The sequence below is a fragment of the Fulmarus glacialis genome, unplaced genomic scaffold (assembly GCF_000690835.1).
Source record: "Fulmarus glacialis isolate BGI_N327 unplaced genomic scaffold, ASM69083v1 scaffold30670, whole genome shotgun sequence".
Taxonomy (NCBI): domain Eukaryota; kingdom Metazoa; phylum Chordata; class Aves; order Procellariiformes; family Procellariidae; genus Fulmarus; species Fulmarus glacialis.
The window spans coordinates 27,218-48,557 of NW_009187618.1; the positions used below are offsets into that span (position 1 = coordinate 27,218).

General features: G+C 36.6%; 1 protein-coding gene across 1 annotated transcript; it reads right to left on the minus strand.

Moving 5' to 3' along the window:
- Positions 1-3,685: 3,685 nt before the first annotated feature.
- METTL8 (methyltransferase like 8) lies at positions 3,686-21,115 on the minus strand. Its single transcript, XM_009575778.1, has 9 exons — positions 20,964-21,115; positions 16,450-16,541; positions 12,034-12,422; positions 11,429-11,478; positions 8,881-8,944; positions 8,409-8,548; positions 5,184-5,290; positions 5,024-5,089; positions 3,686-3,876 (listed from the first exon to the last, which is right to left on the minus strand). The coding sequence occupies exons 1-9, from the start codon at positions 21,104-21,106 to the stop codon at positions 3,686-3,688; spliced, it is 1,242 nt and encodes a 413-aa protein (XP_009574073.1). The 5' UTR covers positions 21,107-21,115.
- Positions 21,116-21,340: the final 225 nt, after the last annotated feature.

Sequence of the window (21,340 nt, forward strand, 5' to 3'; positions counted from 1 at the left end):
ACCCATTATGAAGACGCTCTATGAAGAAGAAATGGTTTATGTATGAACTGCCTATTATTATCACTGCCATTACAAACTGCGCACCCTAAGGTATATTTGGCTTAAAATAATTAAAAAATACAGCCAATACCACTATATTAATTTAGCATCTATGCAATTCATTGCATTCACACAAAAAGAAAAAGCAGTCTGTTCTGTACAGAAGGAAATAAAACTCTCTTGCTTCGATCCTAGAAATAACCCAGCCAGCAAACTTTACTGCAAATGTTTGTGTACATAGCTCCTGTGGAAACTGCTTAATTGTCTACTATGCACAGGAAAGAGGGGAAATGCGGCGTATGTCAACAGATCAAAGAGCGCACTGGCACAGTGAATAAAGATCACACCACAAATCAAAATGAAGTGTCGAAATTTATGTTAAGTGATTTCCAGTGGTGTTTAATAAAATTTCAGGATGGTTTGTTACAAATTTTTAGTCATTATTAAACAGCAGAATCTGCAGATTAGCCGAGTCGCAAAAGACAGGAGAGAAACAGCAGTTTTGAATACAAGAAACTTCCCTAGTGTCACTAGAGTTCCTGCTGTCTCCCTGTCTGCCCTGCATTTTGGTTGTCCTCTTCAGATTCAGTGGATTTGTAGATATGGCACAAGCACCTGCCTTGGTTTTGCTGGAAAAAAAAAAACATTTTTTATATCACTTAATTGTTATTGCCTAGATACTTCAGAATTAGTGGAAGAAAAAAGGTTGGTCACTTTCTTTACTTTGTAGCTATCTTGTATTTGCTTAAAAACTAAGCAAGGTCTAAACCAGTAAGTACCATTCTCATGTATCCCTGTACATAAATGTAATGCAATACCAGTGGAGATGGGCAAAAAGTACACACTATTGATAGCGCAAGCCAAAGCCAATGAAGCCAAAGCTCAATTCTAACAATATTATCTTTCTCTAATTGCCATTTGTATACATTCACAAGTCTGTTTTACGAGCATAGGAAGTCATGCTGAACCAAAAAAAAAAAAAAAATTTGCAATTAACAATTAAAATGTTTAGTATTTATATAATGTGTACTTCTATAAATTTATATAATTAGAGATTTAAGGTACATATCTGATTAAAGAAGTAACTTCAGATTTCAAAAGTGAAACTTACAGCCTTTTTCTATACTGGGCACACTTTGTTTGCAATACCCTAATTTTTCTTTCCCCCAGAAATTAATTAACAATAAGCCATTTTAAACTGCATTTCCTATATAGTTGTCTGCATCTCTCTTCTTTCTTTTATTTCAGTAGTTCTACTTGCCTTTCTTTTGGCAATATTGTAATATCAGTTTTCCCAACTAATACAGGTAATTTGAAAGTATTTTAAAAACATGTCCTTGATTAAGCCTTTTGAAAACTGAAATGTCACAAAGCCAAAATACAGAAAGTCCTACTCAGATTCAAGAGTTCTTATTGGGAACAACGTCTTTGTCCATTTCCCCTTCTATCAATCTTACAACTGTTCAAACTAGTTACAGTTCACTTTACAGTGGATATTCTACACTTACAAATAGTAGCTGATCTTATTACTTCTAAAACAGGCATCATTATTCTAAATGAGGCAGCCAATATTTACGCTGCAAGGTGTGGAAGAGAAGCAGCCAATTTTGCTCAAGGCCATACGAGAATTCAAGGTTTGGTTTCTTCTGATGTCACATTTTTGTTAAACTAACAATGTAGCATATTAAAATCTTGCCAGAATCAACATATCGGTGTGAGAGCCAAAGCAAACATTTCATTAGCCTCTACACATGGAAAATCTACATCACACACATGAATAAGACTGCATGATGCTCAAGAGCTTATCATCACCATCACCCCCCTGGAAAATTCTACAACTGAAAATGCTTTGTACTAGGCTAAGAGCTACGCATACTCAGAAGTCACGATTAATAGCACAGGGTAGCAATCTAATTAAAACACAAGCAGATATTTATTTACATTTCCCATGCAGATGCTAGTCTCTTAAGGGCTTGAAGAAACACAGCTATGTTTTAACCTTTGATTAATAGCACAAGAGTTTTATTGCAGGTTACAATAATGCCATTGCTAACCAAAGTTTCCTAAGCCACTTAATTCATAAAACAGTATCTTACTCTAATGGGAGTTTAGAATACACATTCAAAGACCCCTTATTGCACTTCATTCTTGAAACAGAACTGGGTTTATGGAAATTAAGCAGGTCCCTCATCTTATCAAAGTGGATGAAGATACTTAGCATCTACATTTAGATTTTTTTTTTTTTTCTAGAAGACAATCAGTTCTACTTAGCTTAGCAGCTAACAACTTGCAAAAAAATGGGTTGTCAGCTGTGACATGCTTATCCTTCAGACTAAACAAAAGCAAGAAAAGAGACTTTGAGAGTGTCACTATATTAATGGCACTCAAAACTGCATGCATGTTATAGATTATGTGCATTCTATATCCTTGTTGAAGTAAGAGATGTATTTTATTCATTCACCTGTTTCTTGTCCTCTCCTCCTTGTGGCTAAGTGATTGTAAAATTACATTTAAATAGCAGAAGTGGCATCTTTAAATACTAGCTCAACAGCCTCAGTATCATGGTCTGCATCTGAAAACAGTGTTTGCATTTTGGTTTTCTTCTTAAAAGCACTTGCCATACTAGTGTAGTCCTGTCCTTTTACTGTCTCTCCAAAGGGTCAATAGAAAAACATTGTGTCTTTTTTCTAAGACTCAAGCCCTAAGAAAGCAACCTCTCTCTGTAAACAACAAAAATATCTCAGCTGTCATGTAGATCGCCATTTTAGCGTGATTACATTACCCCATAACAATATTAATAAAATGTACTCTGGACTACTCTTTTTTCTCCTCCCTCTAGCATATCTGACATATCATAAAAATAATGCCTGTATTTATCCAAGTAAATGTTAACTATTTGGTTTCAGCACTGTTTTGGCATTTTGGTAATTCTTTTCTACATGATGTTCAGTTTACAACCTGTGGCACTTTAAATATAACATATGTGTCACTAAGTTGTTGCAGAAACTTGAGTTTGGCGTGTTTCTGATGAGCATGTAGATGGAAAGTGGAGACTTCAGAGGAATAAGTCAGTCACAGCGGAGAACACCAATCACTGACTAATCTGATACCTATGCATATCACATGCAGTTAGTATGAAATTATAACTTACATGCAAATCAGAAAGAGATTTTGTCTCCATTATTTATGCACCAAGAAATTTTCCCCCAAAGAGGAAATACAGTTGCAAGACACACTGTGGTTAAAAGAGACATGACTCAGAAATTAACACAGCACAGCTTGTAGTGATAGTGAGAACAGATACTCTGTTTCTCTAAATCTCTGAAACAATTATGCTTCAGTCTAAAACTTTTTACATATTGCGAATTTCAACAGGAACAAGATACATGCTTATACTAATTGACTATTCATATTCAAGGAAGTAAAATAGTGCCTGGTCACAGTTATGAATAGATTAATGCACATCCCTTTAGTGCATATAAAGCAGAAATCAGAAATGCTTGCTTTTTTTTTTCCAGATCATTTTCACACACATACATTTACAAAAAAAATCAGGGAAAGATTTCTCCTTTTCAGTGGCTAACACAAGATTTATAGGAAACATACGTACTCAAATTTGCTTCAGTTTCTGGAGTTTGTGGTACAATTATCTATAAGGGTGCCTTTCGGTGATTTCTTCAGGATTATTCAGAGATAGCAGCAATGGCTTTTGGAACTTGCTTTGTATCCAAACTCGCTGCATTTTCACTTTTTTCTTCCTGTTTACTTGTAATCGCCGATCAATTAAATTCTGTACTTCAATTAATCCAGCCAAGGTGAACATGTTCCATACCTCATCTATTTTCTCATATGAAGAATTATTGTAATTAAAAAAAAAAAAAAAAAAAGACATTTGTAGAATGTAGTAATTAACAACCTGCAGTTCAACCAAAGCTGGAAGTAAATCTGTTTTGTGATTTGAAAGATCAAGGAAACTGCTTGTAAGAAGTCTTTTGTTAGAACTTCATTTTCACGGCTCTCGATTTATATTACAGTAAAAAATGTTATGTTGAGGCCCAAACCACATTGGTTATTACTCATGGCATTCATAGATCCCCTTTCTTCAGAGGGTTCAGTATGCCAGAGTTGAGGAAAACAAATGCATGCCATTTGGTCTCTGTTCGCGTATTATCGAGAATAAAGCTATTTCACCTGCTAAATGACAATCCACACATTTATGACAACATCATTATCTCCTTCTTGTCAGTCACCACTGGAAAACTTTAAGCTTCTTTGTCATGAGTAAGCACAAAACAAGACATTTAAAAACTGAGAGGGCTCTTTGAATTCAAGTGATTTCCCATATATGTCCCACATCCTCCTTCTCACTTCTAAAATTACTCAGGCTGGGATAAATCGTGATCCACCTCTATTGCTTACAGTCTAGGTTGTAGAGGGTAAAAAGGGAAAAAAAGAAAGTATTGTGATGCTCACTTTCACAATTTCCAGTAGCTGGGCTAAAATATACCAGTCTAAGCTGATTGCTAACAGAACCAAGTGAGTGGATGGGCAAAGAGCAACAGTATCCATAACCAGAAATTTAAATTTAGCTCCTGCAGAAAGAGATTCACCAAGGTAGCAGAACAAAATATCAGAGCACTGCTACCAACTGTCCTTCCAAGCATGTTTATCTCAATTGTAAGAAAGAAATCAAGTACATCTTTAAACAACAGAATTTGAGCTTACCATTAGACACAAGATGCTTAGACAAAGAGAAATTTCCAGTGATGTCTGCAAGCAATCTTGCAGGACCCCCGATGCAACAAGTGTACACATAAAGGGAATTATTTTCTTACAACAGTTAGCTTTGGGCTTTGTAAAAGCAGAGAATTAAAAAAAAAGCCAATAAAACCTTCTTTAAACTTATGTTCTAAGATGAGCTTTTATAACCCAAATCATCTTGAGAGACACTCAACCCTTTCCATAAAACTATACCATTTCATACCTTTGGTAAAGAAATATACTCTGGTTCCATCTCCTCGTACATAAAAATTTTCTGACAAGCAGTGACCTAAGAAATTACAGCAGTAATGAAAAAGGACATGTCACTTTTTTTCAAAAAGAGTTAAAATGAACAGTGAACTACAAAAGCATTCAGGAATTACCTTTTTTAAAACGAAGTTGAGCTGTATCGTATCTTCCATAGTCTCGAAATAACAACATTCCTCCAGGTTTCAGTAGTTTAGCCAACCTATTTACAACCCCTTGCATCCTTAGAAAATAGATGGGATACTGGTGAAATTTGCAAACATAACTGTTTTTTTCTAGATGCTTGGAATATACATAGATTTCTGAAACTACAGTGAGAATATGTGTCTGTATTTAATATTAAAAGGCCAGGCACTACTGAACAGAAAGAACTCTTTACAAAAAAAGCCTCTAAACCAAAAACTTAAAAGGAACTGTAAGAGAATACAAACTGGAAAGAGAAAAGGAGCCTTTTCCTTCACTTCAACAGAATCTCAAGGATGGATTAAAATGCAGGTTTTGAGTATATGGGTCATATGGGTTAGGCAGATATATGATAAACAACGAATGAACATTGGTGAGCTAGACTGAGCCTTCTTGCTGTATGTAACAAAATCAAGGGCCTGGAAGGCAGACAAAAACTTACCTGGTTTCTTTATGGAGGTACTGATCATACACACAAAATCTCCACACCTAATGGTTGAGGATGGAAAAAAGTATCTGAGTAGTACCTCAGGAGAGGAATCTGGCAGAACTCCATCTGGAGATATTGCTAGTTAGAGGAAGAAAGTCTGCATCCTCCAAAATGCTGACAAGTTTGTGAATCTTGGTGGTATCTAACATCAGCTCTTCCTTATCAAGATTACACCAGCCTGCTCTATGTATAGGAATAAGTACCATACACAGTACTCTTTCTCCTTCTCTAGACCAGTGCATCTTCATTCTCACTTTTTAACCTTATCTTAGATCTTCTTATAAATACATTTGCATTACTCTACAAAATATGTTACTAATGAATAATGGCTTGGGTTTGCCTCACTCTTTCAGAATAAACTGAAGGACTCAGGTTTTCCACATTCATGAAAGACCACAAAAGGCAGTCTGCACCTGGCAGGCTGCAAGGTAGAAGAGTCTACTTGCCTAATTCAACTCTTCCTCCCACAGGGAAGCAGATAGACCATGTAGAAGGTGTGGAGCCAGAGTGAATGTAAAATGAATGGAAAGGAAAGGCAGGGTGCTGTAACTGAAAAGAGCTAAAGAAGAGTAAGTCCTACTTAACTATACAAAATCAGCATACCGTTACTGTGTACCAAGACAACATCCTTACATCATCCCTGTCTCTCAGGGGGCCTTACCCCCTTGCCCCAAGAACATCAGAACTCAACTAATGCAATTTGGTCCTTATGCAACAGCAGTGCAGGCATCTTACCTTGATTTTTAAGGGACAGAATTAGGAGGTAGTTCAGCAGAAAATAGTATCATACCTCCAAACAAACAAACAAGAACAAAAAGCAGCATGCACTTTTTAAGCACAGAATTCCCTTAGAGGAAGCCAAGTGCTTTAAAAGTTGTCCTCTTTGCTCATGCTCAACACAGGCAACCAAGTGTGCTGCCACAGACAGAAAAGGCAACACCACCTAAGAATAAAAGACTGTTCAAGACAGGTAGTTGTGCACAGAATTACAGAATTTGCCTACATAAACGTAAGTTTTGTGCACATAGAAAAAAATGTACATGCACAAAAAGTGGAAGTGCTTTGAGAAATCTCATCCCGTAGGACTAGAGCACATTAATCATATAGCTTGAAGAAAGTTTAATACCTTTCAAATTCTGCAACCAACTTTTAGAGGGGCCTTCTAGCAGAATTGAAGTGTGTTAAAAGCGGGGTACAAGAGAAGCAATTACAAAAAACTAAACACAACAGCCCGAAGAGAAATCACTAAGTAACAATTGTGCTGAATACAAATGTGTCCCTCTCATGTATATTTTCCAGGTCTCCAAAGTACATAAGTTCTGCATCATCATTCTCTTGGTTTTCTTTTTCATTTCCCACTTTCAAAGTTTCCAGAAAAAATGCATACTGAGCAAGACAAATCTGGATTACGTTTGCCTTTATGCAGTCATTTTAATTCTACGAGATGACAGTAATGACTAACAAATCTTTGGAAAGTGGGTCTTACAACACAGATAATTACACGGAAATCTTTATGTGTGTATACACACACACAAAAGCATCCATGTCAGCCTTTAGATGCTGACATGGGGAGAGGGGAAAAAAAAAAAAAAAGACAAACACATTCTCAAATAACTAACAGGAAAAGATCCACAGAAATTCTGACAGAACATCTGATTACTGCTTCTAGAGGCAAAGTGACTGAATGAATGCGTCTCTATTGTCCAATTTCTTCCTGGCAGCATCACTGCAGTTACAGAGATCTGAAATCTACTGCTTGAGTTGTTTTTGAAATCTGGACCCAGGCTTTGCATGACTCATGTGCTCATCTCTGAACAAACAGGAAGGAGCAATATCCTATATGGGAGATTTTTCTGTAAAGCTAATCATTAATAACTTAGGCAGGGAAACAGTTCTCAGACTTAGGCAAATACTGTTCTGTTTGCCAAGCCCATTTTAATGGCATTCTTAAAGTAATAAATGTATTACCAGACATACAGCATGTATTTCCCTTCATATGATCTAGTTAAAGGAAGAGTCAAGGAGTTTAACTTACATGCCCTCTTTTGCATTTTTCCCATTAAAAAAAAGGGCATTTTCACAATCAGCCAGCCTTAACAGTCATAAAGTTTGGTTCATTAGACATTGAGAGGCATTAGTAAGAAGGCTAACACCACTCAACATAAGACTATGGATGAAAATTAGATCAAGTTTTCTTAATCCAAACAAATTACAAAATTATGAATGCATTTTGGTTTAAAAGGCCTGCATGTAAGCATTTGCGTGTGGCTAAATCAGCAACCTAAGCCTTTATCAACATATTGTAAGGTGTTAAATCATGAATGTTTGGGTTTGATCACTAAAAATAATTTCCTTCTAGAAGACTAGTGGTCTGTTTTTTCAATTTGTAATTTTCTTGAATCACTGTCACTTTTAATAGGGATGTATTTAGTTACAATATACCCCTTGTGTTTTGATGGAGACAGGAGGCTCACTAATGAATTAGCCTGACCAGCTTTTCTCTTGAAGCCTGAAAATGGGAAACAGCATTTAAAATACCTTGTTTTATATATATTGTAGCTTACTAAATAATAAATTAAAGATTCATCATCTTCTTTTGCTATTCTTGAAAACCTCCAGGAATAAAAGAGATTTAACCCATTTGCTTTGCCCTTTAGTCTTCATTTACCTGTCAGGATGAATAGTAGAGAGCACAAAGACAAGGAGAATGACATCCAGGATCTCATCTGGAAAAGGATAGGGTACAGCATCATCACACACATCATGAACAAAGGCAGAACACCAGGCTGAATTGTAGGACGAATGTGACTGTCAGGAAAAAGATTAAAAGAGGCACATAGAGAACAGTAGTAGTTAATACGTTTACTGTGACTCAAGAAACCTTTTTTCTTCAATTATTCAGCATTGTAAAACATCTCATATAAAAGCCTATTCTGTCTGGTATCTTACTCAAGCTGAGAAGCAAGCTCACTGATGGTATTCATTCCTCTCTGCATAGAGTAAGACTTTGTTCTTTGGAATATTGAAAGCTTCAGTTGAAAGTTGTCAAAGCCATCACATTCTTTTTCATGAAGACGGCTTCCTGGCAGCCTCCTGAATTACAGGCTTATAAGGTACTCTAAAGCGAGCATATGAATTACCTTTACCAGCTCCACCGCTCCTGAAGCAAAATCACAACAGTATAGAAAGGCTCCAGGTGTATTGCTAGGAAAACAAAACCAACATCAGTTAAAAAATTATTACTGTAAAAGATTAAAGTCTACATCAGTGTTCATGGAACTACAGAGGGCCCTTTGGGGTTCTCCACAGGTTTGATCAAGCATGCCTTATTGATGTCTAGCACATGGAAACCACATAGGTTGTAATGAATCAATAGGGCAGACAAATTCATAAGAATACCAACAGGCAGTTAGTATAAAAAGGAGAATCATAGCCTTGACAGGGAGGAAGTGAAAAGGAAAAGAAAGAAGGTCACAGATGGCTGTCAGAATTGATGACAATATCCTGGTGTTGTATTACATAAATGCACATTAATAGGTCGCATTTTCTTACAGAAGCACTGCATTAAGTCTCTATCATTAGCCCATGTATGCAGTTTAATTAGCAATATGATTTGGGCAAGGATGGGGTGTTGCAAAAGTCGTCCACAGTTCTGTAGAGGCTTGGGTTCCTTTACTGTGCTTTTGATTAGATTAAGCAGTATTGGTTGTTTCCCTCCATTATGCCCTTTGTTTTGTAAGCCAAGATGAATAAGAATTTCCTGTAGCACTGTTTTCCCTTCCTTTCCCATCCAAGACTAAGCCAGCTGCAAATTTCCTCGTACCATTCATCAGATACTAGTAACTCTAACAAATTTTTTTCACCCCCAAAAAAATCATTTAAGAGAAACTAAGCAAGCCCCTCAAAACCTACTGAGGGATGACCTATGGTCAACTCACGATCAATTAATCTCTTCTAAAAAATATTAGAGATTATGGACAAACGGTTTCTTTAGAAAGGGAATCAATAAACTCTGGCCTATAAGATGTCACAGTATACACAGCTGAGTTAGTGACCTCTCTCTGAGGGCTCAACAGGAGAACCCTTGTGCACTAAAATACATTCCATCCTTGTTGCTGAGCAAAACTTTTATCAGCATGTGCCCACCATGAGAGTTGATGAGTTTAGATATTTATCACAGATGAGGACAAGCAGCCAGGCTTTGGTCCCAGCCAGTCCCTTGGGAAAGGTTAAGCTGATTACCTAATTGACCTGTTAGGATGTTATTTCAATTTTTTTAGAGCAGAATAGGAGTTATGTAGAAAGTCAAAACAAAGACACAGCTTGAGCTGGATGGTGATTTCATGATGCATTGTATTAAAAAGCAGTAACTTAAATTTTAAGGGGGGCAGGGGGAAGCAGTTTAAAAGTTATGTTACAAATATAAGTGGAAAATTTTTTTGTAGCCAGGGTACACTCATACTTGACACTGGCTTCTTTTTATATGCATACAAAAGGCCACTTTTGTATTATTAAATTCAGAGTAAAACCAACTGTGCTATAAAGCCAGGCCTGCTAAGAGATAAGAGATGTTTCCATCAGGTCATATACAAGACAAATGTGTGAGTTGTTCAATGTACCAACCAATGTGATTGACTGAAGGATTTGCATAAGAATAGAAATCTCCAGGAAAAACACCTAATGAGTGGATTCTTAATTATCAGAAATGCCAGCCTATGACTAATGCCTCCTGTAAGGAAAACACAAAAGTTTGTCTCATCTTTTTTAATACAGCCACATGATATCTTTTCCCTGTATAATGTTACTTTCCAAACTTTTCACATGAAGCAGGGCTCCCCTTTCATTACATGCTGTCTAAAGCAAAGCCTTTGTTGTGGGATGAAAATGCACTGCTAACACTAATAGGTTTCATGTATGACCCTGGTGCATCACTTGATTCCTCCTGCTGTCTGTTTCCATATCTGCAAAATGGAGTATTTTTGTATAACGGTGATGCTAGCAATCAGAATTCATTTATAGAATAATGAACTGTGCCGTACTCAAGCTCTTGGAGGAAAGAATAAAAAGAGGCATGAATAAAAAGAAATCTATTTCAACCCTTGATACATACACAGCCTTTCCAATAAAACTTCCTGCCTCCATGGAAGGGAGGACATGCTGTCATAACAGCTTTTTCTAAAACCGGAAGCTAAGTGGACTAAGATGTTTCAAGGAATTAAGTAATGCAATACAAGACTTGTGCTTCCTTGACACTAAAACCTGAAGTGATACGACAAAGTGTACCAGCCAAATTCAGAAATAATACAACTTCTTACTAGTAGATCACATGCCATTATCTACTGTCTCTGATTTCGGCCTTTTGAAGAGATATCTAGTAGCTTTACAGTGACATATACGACAAGAGAGTATTTCACCTGCCTGAGATTAACTACAAGAAATCAGTCTGAATGCACCTGAAGACAAACCTTGTCAGCAAATCTGGTCCCCCCAAGACTAGGGTTGACCAGTATGAGGAGTGTCTTCTACTGATGCTACCAACATTACCTGTGGTCTGCAAGCAATCAGAATTTCAGGGCTGTAAAACAGTCCATTCAACACTTCCTGTAGCACTGCTCTAGCACCAACATTTGAAGAAAATGGAGAAGATGAGAATAAGTCTTTCATATTTGAAAATCCAGCACTACATACCAGAGAACTTTCAAAACAGGAAAGACACTGTTTCCGGCACCACAACCAACCTAAAATCAGGAGAGAAACAAAAAGTTAAAATACATGAGCAAATAAAACCTCTTTTTTTTTTATTTTTGTCTTAAATTAGTTGGTAGGTAGGACCCATTAGACTTGAAGGTATGTTGGACAGAAAAGGTATAAACAGCTCATACCACGATTCTCAAACCACTTCTATGATCACATTTCTCCTCAATGTCTTTCTAAACTTAAGAGAGAATCCATCTATCACACTGCATAGGAAAACGCAATATTTTCGTCCAATTTCACCATCTGGCAAGAATGCATCAAGTACTTGCACTTTAAGACATAACTTTCCTTAGGAAACCCAACTTCCAGTGAAAATGGAATCTGACAATTCTAGCCTTAAATTCTGATTTGGGAGAAACTTTAAAGGGAAAACAAAGCCCAGATCCTAGGTTTCTCTGAAAGTTTCTGCCATAAATGAATGTAGTATGTCAAATTCTAAATGTTTACTTTCTTGATACTTACTAAGCATCTTTATCAGGCTTTTGAGCAATTAAGTGGAATTCTGCATGATGAGTAGAACATTTGCAGTGCATTACCTCTAATATTCTGTAAGCGGCATCACTACCAGGGAAGGATTCTAGCCTGCCAAGTTCTTCTCCACAGTTTTTACCCTGAGGATTGTCAGTAAGAGATTTTGCTTGGTTTTTATTATATATATATCCTTGTACAGAAGTAGAACCACCTCCATAATTTTTCTTCCAATATTTTTCTCCTTCCTCAAACATTTCATTTTTATGTGAAAAACTATTGGTACTATTTTTTTTTGCGTGTTCTGATCTTTCTTCTGTTTTCAACTCTTCTGTCCTTTTTTCTGGAAGAATTTCTGGAAACTCCAGAAACAGCCAATTGCGATCCTTGAAAAAGTTATTTTTATGAGTCTTGTAAAATTCATTCCAATATTTACTGGCTTCTCTCTCGTATTTATCTGAAATTAAAACAAAACAAAAACTTGGTGAATATGAGCTTAGCTACAAAATACTGTAAAGCAACATGGAATTTGGACCCCAAATTTACAGTTTAGTTTCCCACATTGTACACATTTAAATAAAAACATTCAGAATTTGGGTCTTACCTTAATCTGTGCTCAAAATAACTCCCACAAGGGTTTAATCAGATTTTATGTCACTTAGGATGGGGCAGACAGGCTTTCTGCATCACCTTTTTTTTTTTTTTTTTACAAATGAAGTGACGTAATAGAACAGCATCATCAAAATACGCCATCGTAAGTTTCTTAGACAAGCTTTCATGTCTCAAATTATAAAAGCAATGCATCTTTTCAATTAAACGTTCTCCATGTTTTTCCTATTCAAGAAATACTAAACTGAAATTAATTTCTCTCAAATTGATTTACTACTTTTTGGTGCTGTATTCTGGTAAAGGCATTATCAATGCAGAGCAAAAGGAATATTTTACGAGGCTTACAGGCTGTAATCCTGTTTATAACTCCCAGCTTGCCATTTTGCAACAGCATGACACTGTTGAGTCAGCTAGTGATTCACCACAACCCTCAGATCTTCTTCTGCAAAATGACTACCTAGCCAATTGTTCCAAAACTAGTATTTTTTTCAAGGAATTATTCCTAAGCAAAGTATTCTGCATTTATTTTTAGCAAATTTATGTCTTTCAGATCCTTTTTTTCCACCGTTCGTCCAGATCTTTCTGAATTCTAATCTAGTCCTTCACCATACTTGAAACATCTCTTCACTTAATACCATCTTCAAGTCTCCCATTTCCTGAGGTCACTAATGAAAATACCAAGCAGAACTGGACACAGAACAAAACACTTCTCTGCCCAGCACAGCCTTCCATTCTGAAAGGATCTCTCTCAGCATTCATTCACCCAAAAACAGTTTCATTAGCTCTCGCTTGCCTAACTTGCTTATGAAAATGTCAAGTAAAGCAAGTCAGAAGCCTGACTAAGGATAAATTTCAGGACATCTGCTGTTTTTTCGTTATCCCCAGGGCTTGTAACCTTCTCCAAGAAGGAAATTAGCTTGATTTCACATGATTTATTCTTGAAAAATATTTGTTGGCCAGTATTCATTTCCTTTGTTCTTCCAAACTCAGTGTCTGCAAGCTCTGGATTATCTCTTCCAGTATTTTTCCAGGAATTGAAACTAATTATCTGACCCTTCTCTTTTCCCACCTCCTTTTTAAAAAAGTAAATATTCTCTTTTCTGCTTTCCCAGTCATCCATGTACTCTACGGATGTACTTTGTAACCTGTTCTTTCTCAGTATGAGAACAAAATCTTTCCTGCTCCTCACTAGCACTAATAGTGCTAGCCACTGGACTGCAGCTCACCATTTCAAAGGAAGGCTGATAAAAAGATAAGAATTACAGCTTTTTCTATGTCTCTTTTGTTGATAGTTTTCCCTTCCTCATCCCTCCTAAGTACCAAACGAAATCTTTTTCTTGTTTTTTCCCCTCATTCCTAAAGCATTTACAGAACTGTTTCTTGTTACCCTTGACATCTCTTGCTAATGTCTTGCCTTTTTTATTTTGTCCCTATTCACTTACACTGACCCATTAATTCTTTTAATATAAATGCACAGAGTAAATAAATGGAGCATTTCTCCTACTACTCTCATTAAATCTTAACATACTATTTCCTAAATCGCTACAGCTTTTCAGAGATAAACAAGGCTGAGAATTATCATTAGAGGCACAGACAGGCAGTGGGAAGTGGCAAGGAGGTGGCAGAATGCCTTGTCCTAGAAATCTGCATAATTTTTTAAATTTAACATTTAATACATTCCATTGTACTATTAAAGGGCAAGACCCAGCCATGCAGAGTAATTGTACAAACTTGTTTTACAATATAAGTGCAGAGTTGATTGAGGTCATGTATATCACATTTCAATAGTGTAAGTCGCACATTCATAGATTGCTCAGCTTCAGTATAAAACACAAACCTACTCAAAAGGTTCTTAAATCATTATCACCCCTTGTTATGGTCACTACTTTTCTACAAGTCTGCTCAGAACTCTTCTACTTAAATTCCCGTCAAGTTTTCCAGAATTCAAAATTGAAGGAACACAATGGCTAAAGTCAGCGTTTCAAATGGTGTTAGTATGGTATTCCATAGATTCAAGTGAAAGAACACTTTACTTTCCATTCTTTCACTGGTCACTCCTGCACCACTGTGTAATAACCACGCATGCAGTATTATTATGAATTTTTTGTTTCACTTTGTGTATTTAAGTAGCCTGACTACTAAATTTTCCAAAGCATGTAAAAATGACAAAACTAATAGACATATAACCTTCTGAGACAAAAAAATCCCTCACTTAGTCAATTGATTTTTCTCCTTAACAGACTCTTTCAACACTAGCAGGCATGCCTGAGAAGAAACTGGACATGCTAATAAGTAAATCAAATTCCTAAAGGTAGTATCATGAGTTAATTCAGTTTAATTTCTCTTGTTTTAATGAGGCTCACCAAAACTATTCTATTTTAGCGATATAATAGTATTGTCGAAATCTGTCTTGTCTTTTTCCCCTTACTGCAGTTTCCAAGGCCCCAAAATAACCTGCTCGTTAGTTTCAGTCTAGTTCATTGTTTACACAAATAGGCCAAAATGTACATCCACTTGCAGAATGAAGCTGAAGCTTTCTGAAGGAACACTGTCAGCAATGCTCACCTATTCAAGTTCTAAACAGAGGGGCATTCATAGGAAATGTCCTTGGATTCTTGTATTTCTTGGCAATACACAAATGCCTCATTATTCCATTTCTCACCAGCACAAACTAAGTTCTAATTGATTATAGATGAAGAATTAAAGGTTCCATGAGCCACATGGTTACACAGCTTACTTTTCCAGTATGAGCTCTTTTTCAACTTTTTATACAAACCAAATGAAAATATTAGATGTCATTTTTGAAAAACAAACATTGTACTCCTGTATTTAGATAAAGAATGCAAGAGGTAACAGAAAAGGGCAGGATGACAATCCCAGAGCTTTCAAAGTGATGAAGGGCACACAATTCAAGATACATTCACAGGTAATTCAAATAAACTCCAACATGTGCTCTAGTTACATCAACGAAATGAGCACAGGATCATAGTGATACTATCTAATTCTACAAGTTCAAGACACGCTAAGTAAACTGAGGCCCAGGACATCCAAGCAATTGTTTTCAGAATATCTATCTAATAAAGGAACAAACGAAGAATCCAGTCTTCTATGTTACTATCAAGTTGATACTCCAGCTTTAGCATACATAACTATCCTAAAGTTTAGTCTAGTGTTTAGTTTGCCAGTTTGAACCTAGAGCTATCATTCTTCAGAAAACGCAGAATACATTGTTTCCCTTCTGAAGACAAGCACGAAATTCCTTAATCATTTACAGAGCAGACTCTGCATGATGTATTGGAACACCTTCCACACAAAGTGAACACACTGCTTCCTGAAGCACTCCCAGCTCAGCCTGGCCAAGGCAGCAAGCTGGGACCAGCTGGGACCAGTGCAACTTTCATGGCACTTGACTGATATATGGTGCAATCTACAAACACTAGCTCTCCAAACAGTCCACAAATCATTAAAAAGCATTTGATTATTGTACATGGGAACTTTCATCCCCAGCGCCCTAGCTGGCTGCAAATTCATTCCCTTTGATGAAGTAACAGTCCTGTGTCGCAGGAGTGAGTTTTATTCTGAAGAACTGCAAAAGAAGCCAGAACTTGCAACCGCACCACAGTGATGTACTTGTTTTACATATAGCCTATTGCTCCCCCAAATGCAAAATTGCTCAAACAAGTAAGTGAATTGCTAGAAAAACACACTTTGAGACAATCTTTTGAGGAAACAAATGAAGAAAAAAAAACCAAACCAACAAATTTAGACAAGAGAATGTAGAAATAAAAAGAGTGTTCCTGGATTTTAAAGCATCTTTAAATGCTTTAATAAATAGCATTAAAATAGGAATTTTTAAGCCCTTATGAATTTGTTACCTTGGTCTTCCCATTGGACTTTCACAAGTGAGTTCTCTGCCACTTTTTCCTTGGCGTTCTCCTCTTCTTCTTGTGACCACTGCATGTGGTCCCTGCAAAAGGCAGTTGAAGAACCAGCCTTTAAATAGGATTTTCCATGATCTTTTTTTCCCCAGGGAAAACAGTCACAAATTAGCTACACTGTCTCAAATACATTTTCTTTTTGAATGCAAGCAAATGACCACAAGGAGACTGACAGTTAAAAACTAAGTTTCAGTGTATGATAAATAAAAACTAATTACTAGTTAGGTAAAACTCAAGTGATTAAGAAAAATCTTCCAACTGCAAAAAGGCTGAAGTAGTATGCATTTTTTTTTCTTAATAATAGGATTAACATATATCTTGTAAACTGAGTGCATTTATAGGAATGTATTTTGAGTGTCCCATTAGAATTGTGTTCAGCTGGATATAATAATAGACCTATCAATAAACACCCTGATGCAAGAAAATTCTCACATTACTAATGTTTATGATGAGGAACGAAGGACATTTAGCAAAGCAATCAGTTGTTCCTGAAACAGGGAGCATAATCCACCTATTCAAGTAGAACAGGTGGAATTGATGAACAGGATTCTACTTATTTGGGGAATAGAGACAGGAAACATTTAGAAAAAAGAAGAATGAGACAAGACAATAAGAAAAGACAAGCAGTGCTGCAACAGTTCCAGAGTCTATGCTACCTATATTTGTGTAAAGTGGTTCTCTAAATGTTATATTAATCCATTAAATGGTCACAGAACCAAGCCAAGATCTGACCCTGATGACTAAACTGCCTTCCCTGCAGATTCTGTGTTTGGATCAGGCCACAATGGGGAGTGCCCAAAAACGTGCTGCTGGCAGCTTTTAAAAGCAAATCAGCTGTCTCTCCAAATCATCCAGTCTGAACAGTTTCAGAAATCAAATTAAATTAGATAATATAATGCAAGTAATCTATCAGATCCTAACCCTACTGAAATCAATTAACTGAGAGCCTGACTAAAATTCCATTGGTTACTATGAGAAAAGGAACAAGGTGCCAACCTGAAAAGAGTCGATTGTCTCTAAAAGCTAACAAGCATCTTCCTGTTCCAATCTTGGTGACATATAGGTAATTTAATTCTTAGACCTTCACTGTTCCTCTTTTGTTAATTGGTATGTATTTGTCTGCTTGCCTCAGACTTGATTTCCGCAGCTCTACTGAAATATTTCTCATTATTGTCCCCAGCAGGTTGCCTCTCCCCTTCCTGTATTTGTTCGTATACCAAATGTTCCTGTGCAGTGTCAAGGCTCTGACAGACGTGCTACAGTAGCATAAAACTGAATGACCGAAGCATTACCAGGCAGCCGTCCTCTTGGAAAGACTTACTTCCCTCACTGCTATCACCATTTTTGACCTTGCCTATTCTAGCAAGCTGAAACCAAGGACTATTCAGATGGCAATAATACACAGTCAGTCCTTCTGACAGATGACTTGCTGTGGTATAAGCTTTAGCTGATCAATTTTAATCCATCGTCATGTGTTTGTCAGAGCCCTTAAGGGCTCTACACAAAATACTATAGGTGCCTGAAGGCCTCCATCTTCAGCAACAACTTTTTTTCCTTTTGTCCCTCCTTGGAAATTCATAAAGCTAAAGAAAGATCTTTTGGCTCTTTCCTAGAAATTTCTATATGGAAGACCCCCAACAACAGGACTGCAGCAGCACTTCATCAAAATCTGCTGAAGAGGGGACACAGCATAGTTCTTATGCAAACTATTTACATAGTTTGGATGCTTCAAATGAGGCAGCTCCTTCAGCAATACAAGCTGGCAGGAACACAGAATACAGAAGAATTCTAAGCACAGAAGTGTTTAAATAGAGAAGTGTTTTAAACTGAACATTGACAGCAGCAAAGGAAGCTATCCATTTTAACCACACCAGGAACTGTTAACATGAGTAGGCCTGACATGAGATCAAGCAATGCTGCTTTCAGTTCAGCTTATTCAACTTAGCCCTTTTCCATTAATTTGTTTGCTAACACAGGGTTTAATTACCTCTGAAAACTAACATGTGAAAACTATGCCAATTACTAACCTGAACAGAACATTTTTTGCTCCAATGTTTAGCATCATTCATTACTTCTCTCTCGAAATGACAGAAAAGCACCACAGCAAATATATAAAGCATTAGTTCCCAAATTTAATTTGCTTAGTATTCCTAGCAGCAATGGCAGCAGCTCTTGGCTCCCTGCCAATTCACACACAGGCAAAAGGAAGGATGCCACTTTATGAGGTACCAAAGATGATGAGTAGAAAACAAAAGGACATAAATCCTCATACATCAATGCTAGGGAAGATGAATCTCTTATGCTCACCCTGCATGACCTATTTAGCTCAACCACCACTCATCCTGATCCCGCTTATCTCCCTAGTGAGAACCCTGCCGATTCAGCGAGCTTCAGATCCAAGGACCTCCCCCTACTTCATAGCCAGGTTCTTGATTTATCAAGACATTCACAACTTCCATGCAACCTCTGCTCCAACTCAGTTTCACCTGTTTTCCCTTCTGAGTTACGTGGATTCATCTGCAGATCCACTTTCTGAACATCCCAGTTCCTTTCAATCCCATCTTCGCAATCCATCCCAACCACCTACATCACAGTTTGATAACTCTGTATTACACTGTCGCCGAATGCTAGCAAGAAAAACTGAAGCTACACATGATCAGTTATTTGGAAGGAAATTAAAAAATGAAACAAAACTGCGTTTCGTCAAGGTACAATGTTACAGAAAAATGGTGGCCTTTTTCTTAAAATCTTTTCCTACCTTGACTATATAGCCTACATTTGAGTCAGCATTCACACAAGTAAAGGATTTTTCCACCTAGCAGGAGGTACTGACACTGAAAGATGCTTAAGAACTACACTGCATATAGATTTATGAAATACGGAGATAAACTTTACGCTCTTTTAACACAATAACCAGACAGCTTCCAGCTTCCTTGACCAAGGAACTTACAGAAGTATCGATAACTCCAGATTTGGCCTTAAGGTAGTATGTGTTGGGAACCATGGCTTGGGGACATCTAGTTTAGAAAACAGTAATAGGTGACAGATCTAGTTGCATATCTTACCTTATGAGTTAAGCCCAAATTTAGAGACTAAAAAGAGTAATGAAGATATTAGTTTATTAACCAGAAGACAATCTTCTGTGTCATATTCTTCTCTTAAGACCTTTTTATTCATCAGAATTTTATTAGAGAGACTTTTGAAATAATTTAGATTAAAAAGTAAAATGGAGCAATTAACAAATAAAATGGACTACTAAAAACAGTAATAATTTTTTAAAAACCCAGCAAGTTGGAAACTTCATTTCAGAACAAAAGCTTGTCCAATAACTTCTCTGACAGTTGCCAGCAGGGGACATCTCTGAGGAAGGTATAAGAACTGCAGATTACTTTTATGAAGTAAGCTTAAGCTCTGAAACCTATCATCTGTAACTCCTATGTTATGTTACCCATCGGTTATCATTAGCCACATCCAGTCCCTTTTCTAATCTTGCTAAATCCTTGCTCTCAAAAATAGTGTGTGGCAGAATTCAAAAATACATTTAAAAATTATGCAGAAAACAGTGTCTTGTATAGCTTCTAAATTCCCCACTTCTCTTTTTATCAAATATTCCTTGTTTTTAAGTTATGAACTATAGGAATAAAAATTCCTGGTCTTCCAAATATCTTAGGCAGATATTCTTCTTTCTAGATAGATTTAGATATTCTTCTATCCTTCTAACACTTCCTGTATCACTTACTGTTTTGTATTCCTCTCCATTCCATGGTCAAAAATCCTAGCCTTTTCAATCTCAATTTTCCCACTGTGCTGACTAGCATTCTCACTCTTTTCTGAGCCCCCATTAATCATAAAAATACCTTTTAGAGATGGAGATGTACTGCAGCAAATCAGGGCAATTCTCATTCTTGTTAACATTTACATGTTAATGTTTTCTCTGCTATTATATTGCTTATTTTTGTTAAGATTCAATTTACTTTTTTTGACAATTGTGCACTGTATGGAAATCTCTGCTGAACTATCTGTAACATCTTCAGTACATCTTTAGAAGAATGTAAGTAATTTACATGTTCCTTTCAAAATGGTGTCAGTTTTAGAATACAGCGCTAATCCGGTATGCAGTGCTATTGTACCTAACTAGTAACTTTCTGCCATCATAAATAACGCGGACTACCTTATCTCTGCACCTTCTGTCTCCTAATTCATTACTGATCTATAACAATATTTTGCCTTTTGTTCCATGACTAACTACTTGCTCAGCAGCTTTTTATGCAAGTCACTGAGAACTCGTAACTGTCAGGTTACTTGTGACAATCTCAAGTTTTCTCTAGCACTACCTTTACACGTCTATTCTGGCAGTCCATTGTTATATATATACACATATACCATTATTCATCATAGTAAATGATAATATACAAAAATATATGAAAATCAGCCTTGAAAAAACATCTCACCACATGTTATGCTCAAAAACCTTAGAAGGATCAGTTAAAATCCGTGATCCAAGCGGAACAGCTGGTCGTCTACTACTTTGGTGCCTCTGTTGCATCTTGCTTTTCCTGAGACATAAAGCAGAAAGCCTCGTAATGACATTCATTTTGTTCAGAGACCTGAAAACACAATTAACTCAAATTACAGTTTTGCTGTAACTTAATTGTTTATGTCACTTACATGAGAAACTGGTCAAATAATCAAGCGCCAATATCAGCTTTAGTAATAATCTTTTATTATAATATCAATTTAAATGCTTTTTAGAAACTAGCAACAACCCTTCAGTGTGCTGAAAGCCCAAATAATCCTGAAGTAGGCTACTGGAATGAAACCAGTTGAA

Coding starts and splice junctions, on each gene's coding strand:
- METTL8 (XM_009575778.1), bottom strand. CDS start 21,106: ATGAATGTCATTACGAGGCTTTCTGCTTTATGTCTCAGGAAAAGCAAG. Junction 12,423..16,449: donor AGTCCAATGGGAAGACCAAG/GTAACAAATTCA, acceptor TTTTAATTTCAG/ATAAATACGAGAGAGAAGCC. Junction 3,877..5,023: donor AGTATATTTCTTTACCAAAG/GTATGAAATGGT, acceptor ATGAGAAAATAG/ATGAGGTATGGAACATGTTC.